General features: G+C 40.3%; 1 protein-coding gene across 3 annotated transcripts in view; it reads left to right on the top strand.

Moving 5' to 3' along the window:
- CSTPP1 (centriolar satellite-associated tubulin polyglutamylase complex regulator 1) overlaps nt 1–18,669 on the top strand; it is a 138,845-nt gene that overhangs the window by 36,957 nt on the left and 83,219 nt on the right. For all 3 annotated transcript variants that reach the window (XM_087720481.1, XM_087720488.1, XM_087720496.1), the window contains one exon: nt 13,569–13,699. In XM_087720481.1, coding sequence (XP_087576607.1) covers nt 13,569–13,699 — 131 coding nt within the window. The remainder of the gene's footprint in view (nt 1–13,568; nt 13,700–18,669) is intronic.

Consider the following 18,669-nt stretch of genomic DNA (forward strand, 5'->3'; position numbering starts at 1 on the left):
TCTCTTCTCAGAGCACCTGAGTTCTAATAGTCCCAGCACATCCCTGTTGGAAAAATTGGGCTTTATAATTGTTGATTCCTGCTCCATCTATTTTGTGTGTGTGCGTGTGTGTGTGTGTGTGTGTGTGCGCGCACACACACACACACATGTCTGTCTTGCTAACATAGAGTGAGTATGCTGCAAGGCACGTCTTTCCCATTCCTGGCACACTAAGAAGATTCCTGTCTGGTTTGGCTTCTGTGGAGCATGTAAAGGCAAGGTTTCTAAGTACAAACATTTTTTGCTGATGCCCGCAGTCCTCTAAACCACTTTTAAATTTTCTGAAGTTACCCTGGATTCGGTCTCCTATCCAACCCCCCCCCCCCTTAACAGAGCTTCCCACTTCTGTAATGTGAAAGGTGACTATTACTATTAAAGAGACCACCCATAAGCCCAACAAAACCTCTGAGTGAAACACTAGTGCTTGAAGTATGTTAGAGTACTAATGAGGACTTTAGTTTTGTTAGTGCAAGTAGACAAGTCAGGAATTGTGTCCATGGTAACTCCAATTGATATGTTAATTTGCCTATCCCTCCTTAACGGCTTGAAGAGAGCCAGTCTTTAGCAATATTTGATGTAATGATTGTCATTCTTTATTTTTAAGGGGACATACTGTACCTGTGGGCAATTATGCATAATACTCATTAAGAAAAATGGAAAGTAGCTAAATATGACACACTGAACCACACAGTAACAAATCTCATTTCTGCCTAGTACTGTGCAAATCTATTTCATCTGGTAAGTTTGTGATTCAGCATGTCATATAAAGACAGAACATTGCATTAATTGGACAAAGCATGGTTCAGTTCATCTTTCTGTTTACATTTTTTTGTTTATTTATTTGTGTCCTGCCTTTGTTATTTTTACAAATAACTTAACATAGCCAATATATCTTCTTCTTTGTATTTTCCTCACAACAGCAACACTATGAGGTGGGTTGGGCTGAGACTGGCCCAAAGCTAGCTTTCATGGCTAGACATGACTTGAACTCACGTTCTAGCCTGGTGACTTAACCACTAAAGCAAACTGGCTCTATATAACTCATCATTTTTGAGGCTTTAGGAATGTTTTAGATGTTAAAAAACTATGTTAGAAGTCACTTGTTTTCTGTAGAAAATAACATATAGCTTTATTATACTTTCTATATTTGAAATGCTTTCTATCTGGATATTTCAAACATTTTAAGAGCTTTTTGTGGGGTGATATCTTTGAATCAATATTGACTCCTAGTGCCTGCTTGGACAGGTCACTGCAGTTTTCTTGCCAAAGTTTCAGAAGTGGTTTGCCATTGCCTCCTTCCTAGGATTGAAATAGTTTGACTGGCCCAAAGTCACCCAGCTGACTTTGTACCTAAAGTGGGACTAGAACTCATGGTCACCCAATTTCTAGTCTGGTGCCTTTAACCAACACATCAAATTGGCTCTCCGCACTAAGTTTAATAATGTGATGACTAATCTAATGTTATTAAATTTAAAGCTGAAGTTGAACGAGGAAAACTGTGCTATGGTGCAGGATATATGAATAAGATTGGTGTCCTTCACATATGCAGAGCTTCAACCTGAAAGCTCCTGAGGAATTATGAGTACGGATGTCAATCAAACTTAGCTACAGAAAGATTTCATTAGATTCCTTACTGAGATTCTTCACACTGTTTCTTGATTTCTTCCCATAGACCCATCCTAACATAAAGTAGCCAAATGTTCAGATTCAAACACATCCTGGTATTGTGTTCTTTCAGTTCTCCAGTTTGCCAGTCAGGCAGACTTAGACTTAGAATAATTTTATAACTTTGAATGTACACTAATTGACATACATTAAAATGAAATTTTGTTGCATACAGCTGTCAAAGTGTCACCATGCCCAATATACACTACATAAGCATGACAAAATAAATACAAAATTATGCGCGCGCGCGCGCGCACACACACACACACACACATACACACATGATACAGAGAAACAACAGAATCTAGTTCATATGTATACATGTACACGGCGAGAAAAACGAATCTTGCAAGCTTACCAGATGGATAGGAAACAAAGCTATTATAGAATCTGGTAGTCCTGCTAGAAATACTTTGAAACCTCCTCCCAGAGGAAAGCAACAGAAACAGTAAAGTGGGTGTGTGGGTCTCAGTGCTTTGAGTTCTAAGCACATAGCGCTTAAAAGCAGTATCATGAATAAGAGGAAGCGATAACCTTCTCAGCTGTCCTTAACACTCTCTGTAGGGACTTTCTATCTGAGGCACTGCTGCCACCAAAGCAAACAGTGATGCAGTTTGTTAAAACATTCTCAATTGTGCCTCTGTAAAAAGTGTCCAGGACAGAAGGAGAAAGATGTGTTCTCTTCATCCAACGCAGAAAATGCAGAAAAGATTAAAAAGATGATTCCATGAAATCATTTGCAGTTTTGCAGTTTTTTCTTACAGGATAAAAAAGTATAAAGTTTAATTAGAAATAATGGGCCAGATTTTTATATAATATTACTATTTATTAACACTATCTGTTTTGTGTAAATGCAATGAAGATATTTAGAAATCTGTGTCCTGTACTTTTTATCAGAATGTATACTAACAACAGACTTACATAAACTATAGCTGCTTGTTCAAGAAACCAATTACTAGCCATTAATTTTAAATAAGTGTATTAAAAAAATTAATAAGTTTTTATTTACCTCTGTGAACTAGTATTTTATGCAATTCCATCACTGTGTTTAAAGAACATAAAATATTTATCATAGATATTTGGGAAAAAGCATAAACAGAAAGCAACCATTTTCAGGAAAGAGTTTAAATTAGAACTCTTTATTCTGACATCTGTTTTTCTGAAAAATATGGAAAGAAAATTTACATATAACCAGCATTCTGTCAAGGGAGCCTGTTGTTATATCTGAAGTTGTACAAACCAAGAAAGCTCTTCACATTTTTAATCTACCCAGATTAAAATTACTGTTTTGTGGGAAGAAATGTAAACATAGAGGTAAACTGCAAAAAATGGGCTCAGTTTCCCACAATTTTGCCTTAAAAACAATCCTCTCAGCTTTATACATGATTGAAACCAAATAGGGAGAAGTTTATCTAATCAAGTCTGTCCTAGTTAATTGAAAATGGAAATGAAACCTTGCAACCACACCAAAGGAGAAGGGAGTGGGAAAGTCTCACACCCAAAACTCATTCACATCAGAATGAATCATAATTAGTGTTATGCTAATGTAATAAAAGGCCAAGATACACTGGATATTAAAAGTCTACACATTAAAATGCCTGGTTTTTAATATTTTTAAAAAGAGGATCAAGATAAATCATGTCAGAATTTTTTCTACCTTTAATATAACATATAAGCTGTACAAGTGTACAAGAAATGTTTTAGGGAAAAATAATAAAAAAATACAATAACATCACAGTATACATACTCTCTTATAAAAGGGAATATGGCTGTGTTCAGAATTGGCAGACCACCCCTGGGTTGAGTTTCAGGATGTTACTTCCGGGGACGTGGACAAGGCCATGAGAGCTGTGAGTGCCTCCACCTGTGTACTGGACCCGTGTCCCTCCTGGTTGGTTGCCAACAGCAGTGAGGTGACACGAGGCTGGATCCAGGCGGTTGTTACCGCCGCCCTTCGGAGGGGCACTTCCCCTCGCACTTAAAGCGGCGGTGGTGAGACCCCTCCTGAAGAAACCATCTCTGGATCCAGCTGTTCTCAACAATTATCGTCCAGTCTCCAACCTCCCCTTTGTAGGGAAGGTTGTTGAGAAGGTGGCCTTCCAGCTTCAACGGACCTTGGAGGAAGCCAGTTACCTAGACCCCTTCCAGTCCGGCTTCAGACCTGGTTACAGCACTGAAACCGCTTTGGTCGCATTGACCGATGATCTCTGGAGAGCCAGGGATGGAGGCCATGCCTCCATCCTGGTTCTCCTTGACCTCTCGGCGGCTTTCGATACCATCGACCATGGTATCCTTCTGCGAAGACTGCGGGAGGTGGGGGTGGGAGGCACTGTTTTGCAGTGGTTCTCCTCCTACCTCTCGGACAGGTCGCAGTTGGTGTTAGTTGGGGGGCAGAGATCGACCCCTAGGCCCCTAACATATGGGGTGCCGCAGGGTTCGGTCTTATCCCCCCTACTATTTAACATCTACATGAAACCGCTGGGCGAGATCATTCGGCGGCACGGGATAAGATACCACCAATACGCGGACGATACCCAGTTGTATCTGTCCGCCCCGTGCCAACTCAATGAAGCGGTGGACGTGATGAACCGGGGTCTTGAAGCCGTTAGGGACTGGATGAGGGCTAACAAGCTTGTACTCAATCCGGAGAAGACCGAGTGGCTGTTGTGTTTCCCTCCCAATAATTTGGCTAGTGCTCCATCACTCAGGCTGGGGGGCCAAACTTTATACCCCTCAGACAGGGTTCGCAACTTGGGAGTCCTCCTGGACCCACAGCTGACCTTCGACCACCATCTGACAGCTGTGACCAGGGGGGCATTTGCCCAGGTTCGCCTGGTGCACCAGTTGCGACCCTACCTGAACTGGGAGGCTCTCACAACAGTCACTTGGGCCCTTGTGACCTCTAGGCTGGAATACTGCAACGTGCTCTACATGGGGCTGCCCTTGAAGAGCACCCGGCGACTTCAGCTAGTCCAGAATGCGGCCGCGCGAGTGATCGTGGGTGCACCTCGGTTCGCCCACATAACACCTATCCTCCGCGAGCTGCGCTGGCTACCTGTTGATCTCCGGGTGCACTTCAAGGTGCTACTTACCACCCATAAAGCCCTTCATGGTAGTGGATCTGCGTACTTGAGAGACCGCCTCCTGCCAATTACCTCCTCGCGACCTATTAGATCGCACAGATTAGGCCTCCTCCGAGTTCCATCCGCCAGTCAGTGTCGACTGGCAACTACACGGAGGAGAGCCTTTTCAGTAGTAGCTCCGACCCTTTGGAACGATCTCCCCGTGGAGATTCGTACCCTCACCACCCTCCAGACCTTCCGCACAGCCCTTAAGACCTGGCTATCCCGTCAGGCCTGGGGATAAAGATCGTAATCCGTCCCCAAGGATTTTTCTGACATTTATTCAGTTACTCTTACAGCAAAAGCCATGATCTGCAAAGAGCTTACAAAGCATTAAATGGCTCTCATTATTGAAAGATATGAGACAGGAAAAGGGTAGAAAACATTTCTAAGGCATTGGATATACTATGGAACACAGTGAAGACAATCATTAACAAGTGGAGAAAATATAGCACAACAGTGATGTTATCAAGAAATGATGTTCCTCTAAACTTGATGAAAAAAACAAGAAAAAAAACCGATCCAAGAGGCTGCCAGGAGGCCTACAGCAACCTTAAAAGAACTGCAGGAATTTCTGGCAAGTACTGGTTGTGTACTATAGGTGACAGCAATCTCCCGTATTCTCCATATGTCTGGGTTGTGGGTAGGGTAGCAACAAGGATTGCAAAAACCTACATCAGGTCTGACAAAAGCATGTGGGAAATTATGTTATGGTCTGATTGAGACTAAGGTTGAACTTATTGGCCCTAGTTCCCAAAAGTATGTTTTGTGCAAAAACAACACTGCTCCACCAAAAGTATACCATATCCACAGTGGAGCATGGTGGAGTCAGCATTATGGGGTTGCTTTGGGGCTTTAGTCAAGGTGGAGGAAATTATGAACAGTTCCAAATATCAGTCAATTTTGGGACAAAACCATCAGGCCTCTGCTAAAATGCTAAGGATGAAGAGGAATTTTACCTTTCAACATGACAACAAACCAAAGCATGCCTCCAAATCAACAAAAAAATGACTTCACAAGGAGATGATTAAAGTTTTGGAATGGCCCAACTAGAGACCAAACCTAAGTGCAGTTGAAAATCTTTGAAGTGACCTGAACAGCACCTGTGCACAGGAGTTTTTCTCATAATCTGACAGATTTGGAGAGCTTTTGCAAGGAAGAGTGAACAAAGATTCCTAAGGTAAGGTGTGCCATGCTGATAGGCTCTTCATAAACTCAAAAGGTGATTCAAGGTGAAGTAAAAGGTGAAGTATTAGTGTAACGGTGGTGCATCTTTAGGGAACCATGTTATTGTAAAAATTTTATTGTTATCCCCCCCCCCCAAAAAAAAAGATTCCAAATTGTTTTTCAATGAATTGTACAGCTGATATGTTATATTAAAGGTGGGGGGAAAATCTGAAGAGATTTATCTTGGTCTGCTTTTTTACATCTCAAAAACCTGACATTTTAACGGGGGTGTATAGACGTTTTATATCCATTGGACTTTTAAGATTCTTTTTCCTAGTTTAATACATTCCAAAAGATCTTCAGGGAAACTCTGCCTTCTTCTTACTTTCCCTGGAAACAAGGAGTATTGTGCTATAGAGCCAGTCTTCCTTCTAGGAAAAAGTACTGCAGTTCTGTCACAATAGCCAGCCAGTTGGACATTATGGAAAATTTCAAAGTACCTATCTTCTACTTTCTAAGTTTTGATGCTTCATATTAGAGAAGGCCTGGATGCGTTTCTGCCAGTAGTTGATCTTTTTTGTTGGTGGATTGTTTCACTCCCTGATATGGGTTTTCTTGACTTTGTCTCTGAGATGATTATTCATTCTGCACGTTTTCTGAAAACACGGCTTTCTCAATCAGCAAAATTCCAAGACACAGAAATCAGGGCACATTTTTAGAAAGTCCTATTCCAGCTACTAGATATGAAAGCTCCATGAAAATATACCCTTTTGAACTGTTCATTATATATATTTTAGATCAAATTGATTTTTAATATTCCAATCCCTAGTTGATTGGGTAGATAATTGGGTCCAGTACTATAGCTCCTCTTGTATCTCCTCCAGAGATATTGATGTTTTTTTGGGAAGAAATGATATAAGATAATACTCCAATATGTCGCTAGTAAGAGATTCACAATTGTATAACAAACAATGTTTTTGTCTTTCAAATATTCAAAAAGTTTGAGGACTGTTTGGGACATTTTAAAGCTTTATATAGGACAGATGTATATATGCTACATAGCAATACATTTTCAAAGCACTGCTCAAATTTAATTTCATTTTTAACTTTACACAAAATATTATATTATATTCATAATGTCTACCCCAGGAAAACCCCTGGTTTGGATGAGTTTCCAGTAGAAGGGTATAAAAATGTATACATACATACATTGTTAAAGTATGTAATGAGTCCTTTATAAAATTATTCCTTAAATAATTATTGTTATGGGACTGATGTAATAGCCACATTGAAACTAAAATTGGTCAAAATGTTCGATAACTGTTAAATGTAGATGTAAAAATTTTGACTGCAAATTCAGCACATAGCTTGCAGAATTTGTTCCTTTGCTGGTGCTAAAAAATAAGAAAGATGGCACTACATATATTTTACTGGAGAGAGGAATTTCCCTAGATTTAATTGATATAGGAAGTAGCTATTGAAAAGGGTCTATTCCTGGATTAGGCATCTACTGCAACTCAGCTTGGAAGGACACCTGAAGTAGCCATTTTTATATATCTTAGGTTTTAAAAACAAACATAAATGAAAGTGCATTTGTTAAGATTCTATGGTCTCAAGCCATGAAGGGTTTTTATAAGTTAAGACCAATACTTTGATATGGGACCAGAAAACACAGGAATGTAGTGAAAATGATAAAGAATTTGTGTAATGGATTCATACCTGTTACCCAGTTCCAGTTAATACTCTTACCATTGCATTTTGTGCTAAGTGATTTTTGTGAAACATCTACAAGTTCAATTCCCTATTTAGCACATTATGGTACTTTAAACGAGATGTTTCTGGGACATCTTATAATCTCTACAGAGCTATCTGTACTGGAGTACCAGTAAAAACTGGTATAGGTGCTTCATACCACTGAGGCCACCTATGCCCACAATGTTAAAGGTAATTTCAGAATCACACCCAAACCATGAATCTGATCCATTGCAGTCCTAACCAGAGCAGATTCAATTTTTGTCCTTGGTGCAGATAAACAGTGCATGTCTGTCTTGTCTGGATTGAAATTCATTTTGCTGGCACTTATCCAGTTCATTACTACAGCCAGGCTCTGATTCAGCAGTTTTACCATCTCACCTGAATCTGATGAAAAACAGAGATAGAGCTAAGTGTCATCAGCATGCTGATCACATTTTAGTTTAAACTTTAGGATGATCTCATTTATCAGTTTCTAGTAGATGTTAAACAGGGAGGATAAAATAAAACATTTCATTATATACCACAGAATAATGTTTGAGCAGAAATTTCCAAGTATCACCTTATGCAGACTTTTACTCAAATTTGAACAGAACCACTTTAAAGATGTTCCACTCATACCTTACTGGGACTTTCCAAAAGGCTATAATCATAAATGGTATCTAAACCACTACAATGGTCATTTCCTGAGAGATTTTTAAATGAAGGTTTAATCTGACAGAGATTATGTACTGGAATTCTATGTTTGGAGGTTAGGATGGATGAACTCTAAAGTTCCTCTAACTCTTACGATTTTTATGAACCCAAAGATAATTGCCTTGGAAATGTCAGGAAAAAAAGGAGCTACACTTATCTCTGGGCAGTATATTTTATAATGTGGGGGCTTCTACCAAGAAGGCTTGCTTTCTGACCCACATCCATATGCTAAAGTCATATTTGATAAAGCAGTTCCCGATGCACTGAAAAATTACTTCAGTGTATAAATACATTAATAAGCAATATTTTAATGTATTAAAAACATTTAGATTCAGAGAGCCATTTTGGTCCAGTGGTTATGATACTGAACCAAAGGAACCAAGAGACGGTGAGTTCAAGTCCCACCTTAGGCATGAAAGCTGGCTGGATGACTTTGAGCCATTCATTCTCTCTCAGACCAACCCAGGGTTGTTGCTGTGAAGGAAGGAGGAGGAGGAAGGTGTATTGGATGTGTTTGCTGCCTATTTGTAAAAATAATAAAATCAGTGTATAAACAAAAAAACAAAACAAAATGGAGCTTCTGGTCTAACAATTCATCTTGAATCCCAGCTATCAAGGTCCCACATAATTTCTTTGTTCCAGAGCTGACACTGTTGCTGCCTTACTTTCTCTAAAACCTTCAGCAAGCATGGCGATTACAACTCTGATAGCTTTTACTGATGTGTGGTAAAACCTTGAAGCAGACATAGAGGGTGATTATTTAGTCAGAGAGCAAAGAATTTAAGAGAAATGTCTTTGCCTTGTAATTATGTCTAATGCTGCAAGCTTCTAGCCAATAAAGTTCAGAGACAGGAATACCAAAAATAGTTGAAGACAGTCAAACACCAGAGACTTCCACAAAAGCCAGTCTAGCTTAGGGTCTGATGACAGGCAATGGGCAGGATGTATCTGGAACACATTCTTTATAGCCAGAATTCCTGACTATGCTTAATTAGAGAAGTTAATGCCCCTTCCTTTTGAACTGTACTGACCTTTACTGCTTTGCTCTCTTTAGCCGGCGGCATGAATTAGGACTTAACACTCTCCTGAGGTCAGGCTCTGACTCCTTGCTATTGGAATTAGTGGTCATCTGGGCTGAGTTATTCACCAATGTCTGACAGCCTCTTGAACTGTAGGATGGGAGTCTGTGCGGTTTTCTTCTGTCTCCAAATCTGTGGAATCAAAGGAGTTCCAGAACAGTTTCTCTAAGGCAGGGCCCTTCAGGATCAACCAACAGGAGCAGACGAGCACCTCTCTCAAGGAAATTGGAACCTTTCCCTTTCACAATGGGGTATTCACTGCAGCCCAATAAAGAACTCCTAGTTCCCTCCCATGTCACTTTAAGTAGATAAATGGCTGGGTCATGTACACAAATTGTTGTGCTTACCCCCTAGAAGACTCTGTCTACTTCTTCACAATCCATAGACTCAAAAACTTTCCAAGTAGCATTCCAAGTTATTTGTATCACTTCATTGGATCTCACTCATCCAACTTCCAACTCAGAGTGGATTTTATTATTTTATTTACAAAACCGTTTAGCAAATTAGCACACCTTAAACTTGGTGATTCAATTCCAGAAGTGATATTTGTTATTATTGCTTTAATATTAATTCAAATCAAGAAAATGTTTGGAAAACTGCTGAGAAAAATTAACTTGTAATTAAGCAATTACTTTTAAAACAGTCTATGCTCTGAAATCCAGTGTGGTCTAGTGGTTAAGCTATCAAGCTAAAAACCAGGAGACTGTGAATTCTAGTCCTGCCTTCAACATGAAACCTAGCTGGGCAACTTTGGACCAACCACTCTCTCTCAGCCCACAATGTCAGGCAATATTGTTATTTTTCATCCCTAAAAGTTTTCAGTTTCTTTTTCAATTGAATTGCATGGCTTATGTGTTATATGGTGGAAATGGTGAAGTGATTTATCTTGGTCTGATTTTTTTTTACATATCAAAAACCTGGCATATACAGTAGACTTTTTATATCCACTTTAGATCCAGAAGGCTCAAATATCCAGAGCTGCTTGATCTTGGCAGAGTTCAGCTAAAGACTGTTATTCCCCATCCAGACCTGCACAGTTTTCAAAACCTGGAGCAGGGCATCAATAGTTTTGCTCAGTTTCCTAAGGGCAGAAAAGTATAGCTGAGTTTCATCAGCAGTTCACCCCATGTTGATGAATGATCTCACTCAATGGCTTCATGATGTTAAATAGGAGTGGAGAGAGTACTTATCCCTGCAGAACCCCACATAGTAGGAATTGAGGGCAAGACTTTCATTCTCAGTCAATACTGACTGGTATTGCAGAAAGAAAGGGAACCAGCATGATATTGTACTGCCCACCATTAACCCATGGAGTCAAGCCATAATCAATGGTAATGAAAGTTGCCAAGAGGTCAAGAAATGTAAGGTCAGATGTGCTACCACTATCCTGCTGCCACCACAGATCATCCAAAAGCGTAAGCAATGCTGTCTCTGACCCATGCCCAAACCTGGATCCTGACTGAAAATGGTCCAGTTGATCTGCTTCATCAAGGTCTGACTGAAGCTGCTTCATAATTACTTTGTTCACAACCTTCCCTAAAAAAGGGAGATTAGACATCAGACAAAAATTGTCCAGCATGGTCAGATCCAGTAATGACCTCTTCAGGAGGGATGAACTACTGCCTCTTAAGAAGTAATTGGACAATCCTTAATCATCACTAGGATCTAACCACATGCTATTCTTCCCCTCCACCAGGTGGAGACGCCTTAAATAGGTGTGAGGGGCATGGATTTAAGAAACAGGTGACTGAGCTGACAGTCATTAGGACTGTGTCCACTTCAACAAGTCCAACAAGATCAAACCATTCCTGGATAATAGGACAAGTCTGTCTCCTGGGCACCTCCACTGAATCTGAATCTAAACTGGAGTCCAGTTTAGAATGAATCTAATAGATTTTGTCCAACAGATGCTGTGCAAATTCTTCTGCATGGCCTTTCAGGTGAATGTCTAAGTCAGGGGTCCTCAAACTATGGCCCGGGCCGGGGGCCAGATACGGCCCACCGAAGCCATTAATCTGGCCCATGGGAGACCACAAGGCTGCCCTGCCCACATCACTCTGCTTACCTGCTGGTCCCCATCCGCTTCTGCCCATTTTTTCTTTCCCGGCCTCCAGAAAGAGAGAGGGGGGGGAGGAGAAGTCCCTCATATATACCCCAGGGCAGCCACATCCCTTCACTAACCTGCGTTCCACCCCCAGGAGCAAAACAAATTAAAGTTTGTGTACCGTATATACTCGAGTATAGGCCGACCCGAATATAAGCCGAGGCACCTAATTTTACCACAAAAAACTGGAAAAGTTATTGACTCGAGTATAAGCCTAGGGTGGGAAATGCAGCAGCTACCGATAAATTTCAAAAATAAAAATAGATACCAATAATGCCATTGCCCATTGAATAACATAAACAGCCTGCCTGTGCCCATTAAATATACAGTAGCCATTGTAAAAATTTGCTCTGCATAACAAATTATTATCACACAATACCGGTGTATTCAATGAAATACTTCACTCACCTCATGATGCTGATGTCCCGCTGTGATGATGATGTCCCGCCTCCTATGACACATGGCACAGTGATTCCTATCATTGGATCACTGTACCAGAGGAGGTGGGACATCGCTATGTGGCTGCTTGCCATAACAAGGAGGAGGTGGGACATCGTTGCAGAGCGGCAGGAGGGGGAGGAAGGGGAATCGTAAGATAGCCCTGCATTACATTAGAACGTGAGGAGGGGGGATGGTGCGGTGCACGCTGCGCGGCAAACTGACACAGAGGGAGGGGAAACTCAGGGGCGCTGGGCCATTCACGAGCGTCACCCAGCAGCATGGCCCCGCCCCTTTTTCTCCATTTCGGGCAAATTTTTCACTGACTCGAGTATAAGCCAAGGCGGCTTTTTTCAGCTCAAAAAGTGGGCTGAAAAACTAGGCTTATACTTGAGTATATACAGTATATTGTTTGGACTGCTAAATTGGCCATGACCACCTGGTCACATGATCACCTACCCACGGCCACCCAGTGACATGACCACCTAGCCATGCCCACCCAGCTGGTCTGGCCCCCCAACAGTCTGAGGGACCATGAATTGGCCTCCTGTTTAAAAAGTTTGAGGACCCTGCTCTAAGTTTTTTTATCCAGTAGGGCTTGTGTCACTTTAAAAGTGTCACATTTAAAATTCAGATTGTGGTTTGTGTGTATGTATTTGTTGGGCTTTGAATAAAAATGACCAGATTTTGATCATGGCAAGAATTCATTTCTATAGTCTCCTAACTGTGGGGGTTAGGTGGTTTAGATTATATTCTCCACCATGAATTTAAACAGATTTTAAGATCCTTAACAGTGCTATTGAGCAAATGATTGCTGAACTCAGACAGGTTTTTAGTTTACAGGAAAATATTTTGCTGAATTGATCGATTTGTTTGGTGTGTTACTTGTATATTTCTATTTTGTTTTTAGATTTTTTTTCCCTAATACAATAAGTGGAAAGGCAATATTCATATTTGTACAGAAATATATATTTGATGTTTATTTTGGCATTTGAAAACAACTTTGGGTCCTTGCTATCTTTTCTTATCTCAGAAACTTTCTCGTGTGATAAAAGACTTCTCAATTAACAGCTCATTATCTTAATAGTAAATATACCAGGTTTAAGCCAAACATGCAGCATTTCTGTTGAGCAAAATGATAAGTGTCTACTTAACATTTCTTGGAATCTACAACTTGTACTTTATATAAGTTAATCACCCTGTAACTAGAAATAGTAGTTTCAGAAATGGCTGTTCTTTATCCAGTCTGTCTTGTAAAAGGATAATATTTCCTAATTAATTCTTTGTTTCTTGACTATATGTAATCTCTATGACAACTTTATCTGAATCTGGAAGATCTCCAGTTTGTTGATATATAAGCAGCTGAATGCTAACAGCAATTTAGTATTGAGATTTATTTATTTTTATAAGCATAGATCTGTAGATAGTATATGTGTTTTCCAAAGTGTGTGATATCTTACTGTCGTTCCTAGTGCCTAACCCTAATTTAATTTTTTTTCTTTATAGTTTTACTAGTGTGCGTCAAGGAACTCATATTTTGTTCCGAGAGTTCAACTTTGTCCAAGCTACACCCCATAATAGAACATCCTTTCTAAGGACTTTTTGGCGATGCTTCAGGACAGTGGGGAAAAATGGAGGTGAGTCTTTAAAAATTTATCTCAATTTGAAGCCAAAAGTGTGCTAACTTTTTGTCTAAAATTTTTGAATCAGTAACAAAATCTGCCAATTTTTGCATTGGTTTTAAATATCCTTTTTCTAGATTGTGTTCTTCCTGTGAGCTTGTACAGGCTACAATTAACATACAAAATAGATCAGTAATAGAATTTTTAAAGACATATTTGCAGAATAAATCTTGTCTCATACTAGGCAGAAATTAAATTTATGTATTAGGTATGGTTGGATTACATACATTAAAACCAGATTGAGAATATGTTAGGGAGTTCAATGACCATTCCAGTATCGAGTCCCTCCCAAGCACCTGGGACAGGCAGATGCTGTTTGATGGTATTAAAAGTATTGTCACAGGATGTAAATTCCAAATAAAGCTTTTAAATAAAACATTCTTACTGAGAATCATGGAGGAGGCTACATGATGTCATGTGTTGCTCTGCTGCCTCCAGCATCAGCCGCCTAGAATCTATGTAGATTCTGTGTAGACAGAGTATAATAAAATCATACAGTTATCAAGGTATTCTGGAGTGAAACATAAAGGTGAGCGCACCCCAGGGGTGGGTTCCTGCCAGTACTAATCTCTTCTATAGAAGAGGTTCCACAAATCTACTGTGCCATTTAGAACAGGTTCCAGCTCCCTCCCCTTGCCCGTCTGCACCATGCTTGCCTCGCCCACCGCTCACTGATTGGCTGGCTCACCAATCGCCCTACCTGCCTCTAAGACAGTGTTTTTCAACCACTGTGCCGTGGCACACTAGTGTGCCGTGACATAGTGTAAGGTGTGCCGTGGGAAAAACACTTTATATATAGTCAATATAGGCACAGAGTTAATTTTTTTTTAACATTTTCTAATGGTGGTGTGCCTCGTGATTTTTTTCATGAAAAAAGTGAGCCTTTGCACAAAAAAGGTTGAAAAACACTGCTCTAAGAGTCCTATCTAAACGTTAAAATCTTAAAGCTGTCAAGTTTGAACATCCCTGGGGTGTTTTTTTCCCTAAAGGGTTAGGGGTGTAAGGGTCTTGTAACTTGACAGCTTTAAGACTTGCATGCTTCAAATGCCAGAGTTTCTGAACCAACTTTTTGGTTGCTAAGCAAGAGCATTGTTAAGTGAGTTTCACCACATTTTACAAGTTGACCACGCCCACCCAGTCACATGACTGCCAAGCCACTCCCACTCGGTCACATGGCTGGCAAGTCACTCCCACCCAGTCACATGGCCGGCAAGCCACTCCCACAAAACAGGCCACACCCACAGAAGAGGTTCTAAAAAAATTTGAAACCCACCACTGGCGCTCGCTCACATTTGCGAACCGGTAGGGAAGGTAAGTGAATCCCACCGCTGATACACAGGAGTATATACACAGGAGTATATATCATGATAAAGGTCATCCAGCTGCCCAGCTGAAGCAAGCAAGCATCTGTATTAGGAAGCTGTGATATAAAAATTGCTGGAGCTAGATATCAGTGACAATGGCAAAGACATCATTTCATACTGCATAGGAGAAGGCAATGGTAAGCCCCCCTCTTTTTTTAATGAGTATCTTACAAGAAAATCATATGGACAGAAACTATAAAATGGTTGATTGCACAGTGCCAAATGAGGGGCCTCTCAGGTTGAATAGCGCTCAACATTTTACTGAGAATAGATGAAAATATTTTGATGTTTATGATGTTGCTAGATTAAAGCCCTCAGGATATCTAGGTGGTGATGTTGCATTGCAGGAAAAAAAATTCCAAACCTGCAAAGACAGAATTATAGAAGGAAGAGCACAAGATGCATGAACATGGAAAAGCTCGTCACAGTAAAAATGAAGCAAAGCAATAACACTGACTTATTAGGCATCATTGAATTGAGATGTACTGAGTTCAGACATTTTCAATCAGAAGATCACAAAGTTTACTACTTAAGACATGAAAAAGAAGGAAGTGAATTGTTTCCAATTTGGCAGGCTAGAGCAAGTGGTATAATTTACGATAGTGCAATCAATGTATGAATAATATTAATTATACTTTAAAACTTTTAATATGACAATTAGCCCTACCCACTTATGCAGAAGAAGAGGTGGTTGGTGGTTTTTATGGTTAAGTTCAATTTCAAATTGATGCAAGAAAGATGTGATTGCCATAATTGGAAATATGGAGGAACTGAATGATCTAGGAAAGCAAAATGAAACAGGAGATTGACTTATCAGTTTCTGTTCCTCCAATATCTTCACCCTAATACAATCTTTGAATAATTTAAAACAACACATACTGTATATGTGGACATTACTAAATTAAATTGACTATATTATTGGTAGAAGAATGTGAAAGAGTTCAGTTTTAAAGACATGGAACAGATCACAAATTGCTTGTGTCCAAGTTTCCAGTTGAGTTAAAGCAGAAGAAGAAAGCCAACTAATTTTCACGTTCCTTGATCTTGTGGCTGTACACACCATTTTCACAGATAACATTAGAGAATTTATAGAAGTGAGAATCACACAAGTGTTTCTTACTCACACAAATGCCAGACTCAAATTATAATGCTTTAGACACATTGTGCAAAGATTCCCTGCTAAAAATTTTACAATATTATAATACTGGGAAAAGTGGAAAAGAAGGGAAATCAGGACAACCAGCAGTAAGCTAGATAGATTCAGATACTGCGGTGAAGTGTGAAACCTTAAAGGGTTTAGATCATCATGGAGAAAATCAATGTGGTTACTAACAGTCAAAACCAGTTTGGTAACACATAATCACACTATCATATCTTGAATATCACAATTTTGAGAATTTTGCTTGAAAGTCTAAAAATGGGACAATAAAATTTCAACAGTATATAAAAAGTTTCATTTTCTGTATAGAATATTTTCCATTTTAGGAAAATATAATATAAAATATATAATATAATATAATATATATAAATATATAAATATAATTGTGTGTGCTTTTTCTATTAGAAAAGTTGACAAGAGGCTTTAATTAATAAAATATTCATCAAATCAGTGACAGCTTTTGTAATGAGGACACACTATTTTTCTGAAGGAAAGATAACTCTGAATTTAAATTGGTCTCTCCAAAATATAAAAGGAAGGAAGGAACACAAATGAGCATGCACATGTACACACAGACATACACAGATGGACGAGTGAGGGACAGAGAGATCTGGTGAATCCCTTTCTTTCCTACTTTGGATGTCTACTTCGCTTAACTCAGTCCTGAAATTTTCATTCCCTTTCAAAATATTTGACACACTTCTATATACAGTATGTGTGTGTGTGTGTGTGTGTGTGTGTGTGTGTGTGTGTGTGTGTGTGTTTATCTGTCAGTAGTCATACCACCCAAAAGAAAAAAGGGCAGAATCAGAACTACGGTATATCTATGTCAACTAGTAAGTAATATGAATTGCCTGTAATTTAGGATAGCTCTTAATAAAATTGATTTCTTATCTGCAAATAGAAAACACTCTCTTTCATGCTTTCATGCTAAAACTTGTAACTGGACGCACATTTCTCTTCTTCCTTCCAGCAGAAACCACAAAAAGGAAGTGGGAATGAGGATGGAGATGAGAGAAAGAAAAAAATAAAGGGATCATTGGAAAGTAAAGGATGATAGAGAAACCCTGTTTAATCATTGTAGCAGCTCTCAAACAACAGCTGCATTTTTAAAGGCAGCCATTATTTTAGCAGCGATATCTGCAGTGTTTGTACCCTCACCCATTTGCTTTTTTAAAAAAGTAGTTTCTATTATCAGCAAATGGAACACCCCCTTCCAGCCCAAGAAATTCCCCAGATGGGGAAAGAAGTTCATTTTTCTGTTAAGAAAATGTGGTGCTAAATTAAGAACACCAAGCTAGCACATTGTGTACATATTTGAAAATACCAGTATTTTGATTTTCACAGGAATATATGGAACATTAATGTTTCCCTCGTGGACATGCAGTAATAGGGTTTAATTACTTGAAAAGGAACATTAATGGAATTGTTTAGATGTTTAAACCAAAGTATCTTAGAATGATACGACATCTACTTCAAGTCCATCGACCATGGTATCCTTCTGCGACGACTGCGGGAGGTGGGAGTGGGAGGCACCGTGTTGCGGTGGTTCTCTTCCTACCTCTCGGACAGGTCGCAATCGGTGTTAGTGGGGGGGCAGAGATCGTCCCCTAGGCCCCTAACATATGGGGTGCCTCAGGGCTCGGTCTTATCCCCCCTACTATTTAACATCTACATGAAACCACTGGGAGAGATCATCCGCAGGCACGGGATCAGATACCATCAATATGCGGACGATACCCAGTTGTATCTGTCCGCCCCGTGCCAACTCAATGAAGCGGCAGACGTGATGAACCGAGGCCTTGAGGCTGTTATGGACTGGATGAGGGTTAACAAGCTTGTGCTCAACCCAGAAAAGACCGAGTGGCTGTTGTGTTTCCCTCCCAAAGATTCCACCAATATTCCATCTCTCAGGCTGGGGGGTCAAATTCTATACCCCTCAGAGAGGGTTCGCAACTTGGGAGTCCTCCTAGATCCACAGCTATCGTTTGACCACCACCTGACAGCTGTGGCTAGGGGGGCATTCGCCCAGGTTCGCCTGGTGCGCCAGTTGCGACCCTACCTGAATCGGGAGGCACTCACAACAGTCACTCGGGCCCTTGTGACCTCCAGGTTGGAATACTGCAATGTGCTCTACATGGGGCTGCCCTTGAAGAGCATCCGGCGACTTCAGCTGGTACAGAACGCGGCCGCGCGAGTGATTGTGGGTGCACCGCGGTTCACCCACATAACACCTATCCTCCGTGAGCTGCGCTGGCTACCTGTCGATCTCCGGATGCGCTTCAAGGTGCTATTAGTCACCCATAAAGCCCTGCATGGTAGTGGATCTGGATACTTGAGAGACCGCCTCCTGCCAATTACCTCCCTGCGGCCAATTAGATCACACAGATTGGGCCTCCTCC

The sequence above is a fragment of the Thamnophis sirtalis genome, unplaced genomic scaffold (genome assembly GCF_051295495.1).
Source record: "Thamnophis sirtalis isolate CommonGarterSnake01/CBP01778 unplaced genomic scaffold, rThaSir2_p1.2 scaffold_1, whole genome shotgun sequence".
Classification (NCBI taxonomy): Eukaryota; Metazoa; Chordata; class Lepidosauria; order Squamata; family Natricidae; genus Thamnophis; species Thamnophis sirtalis.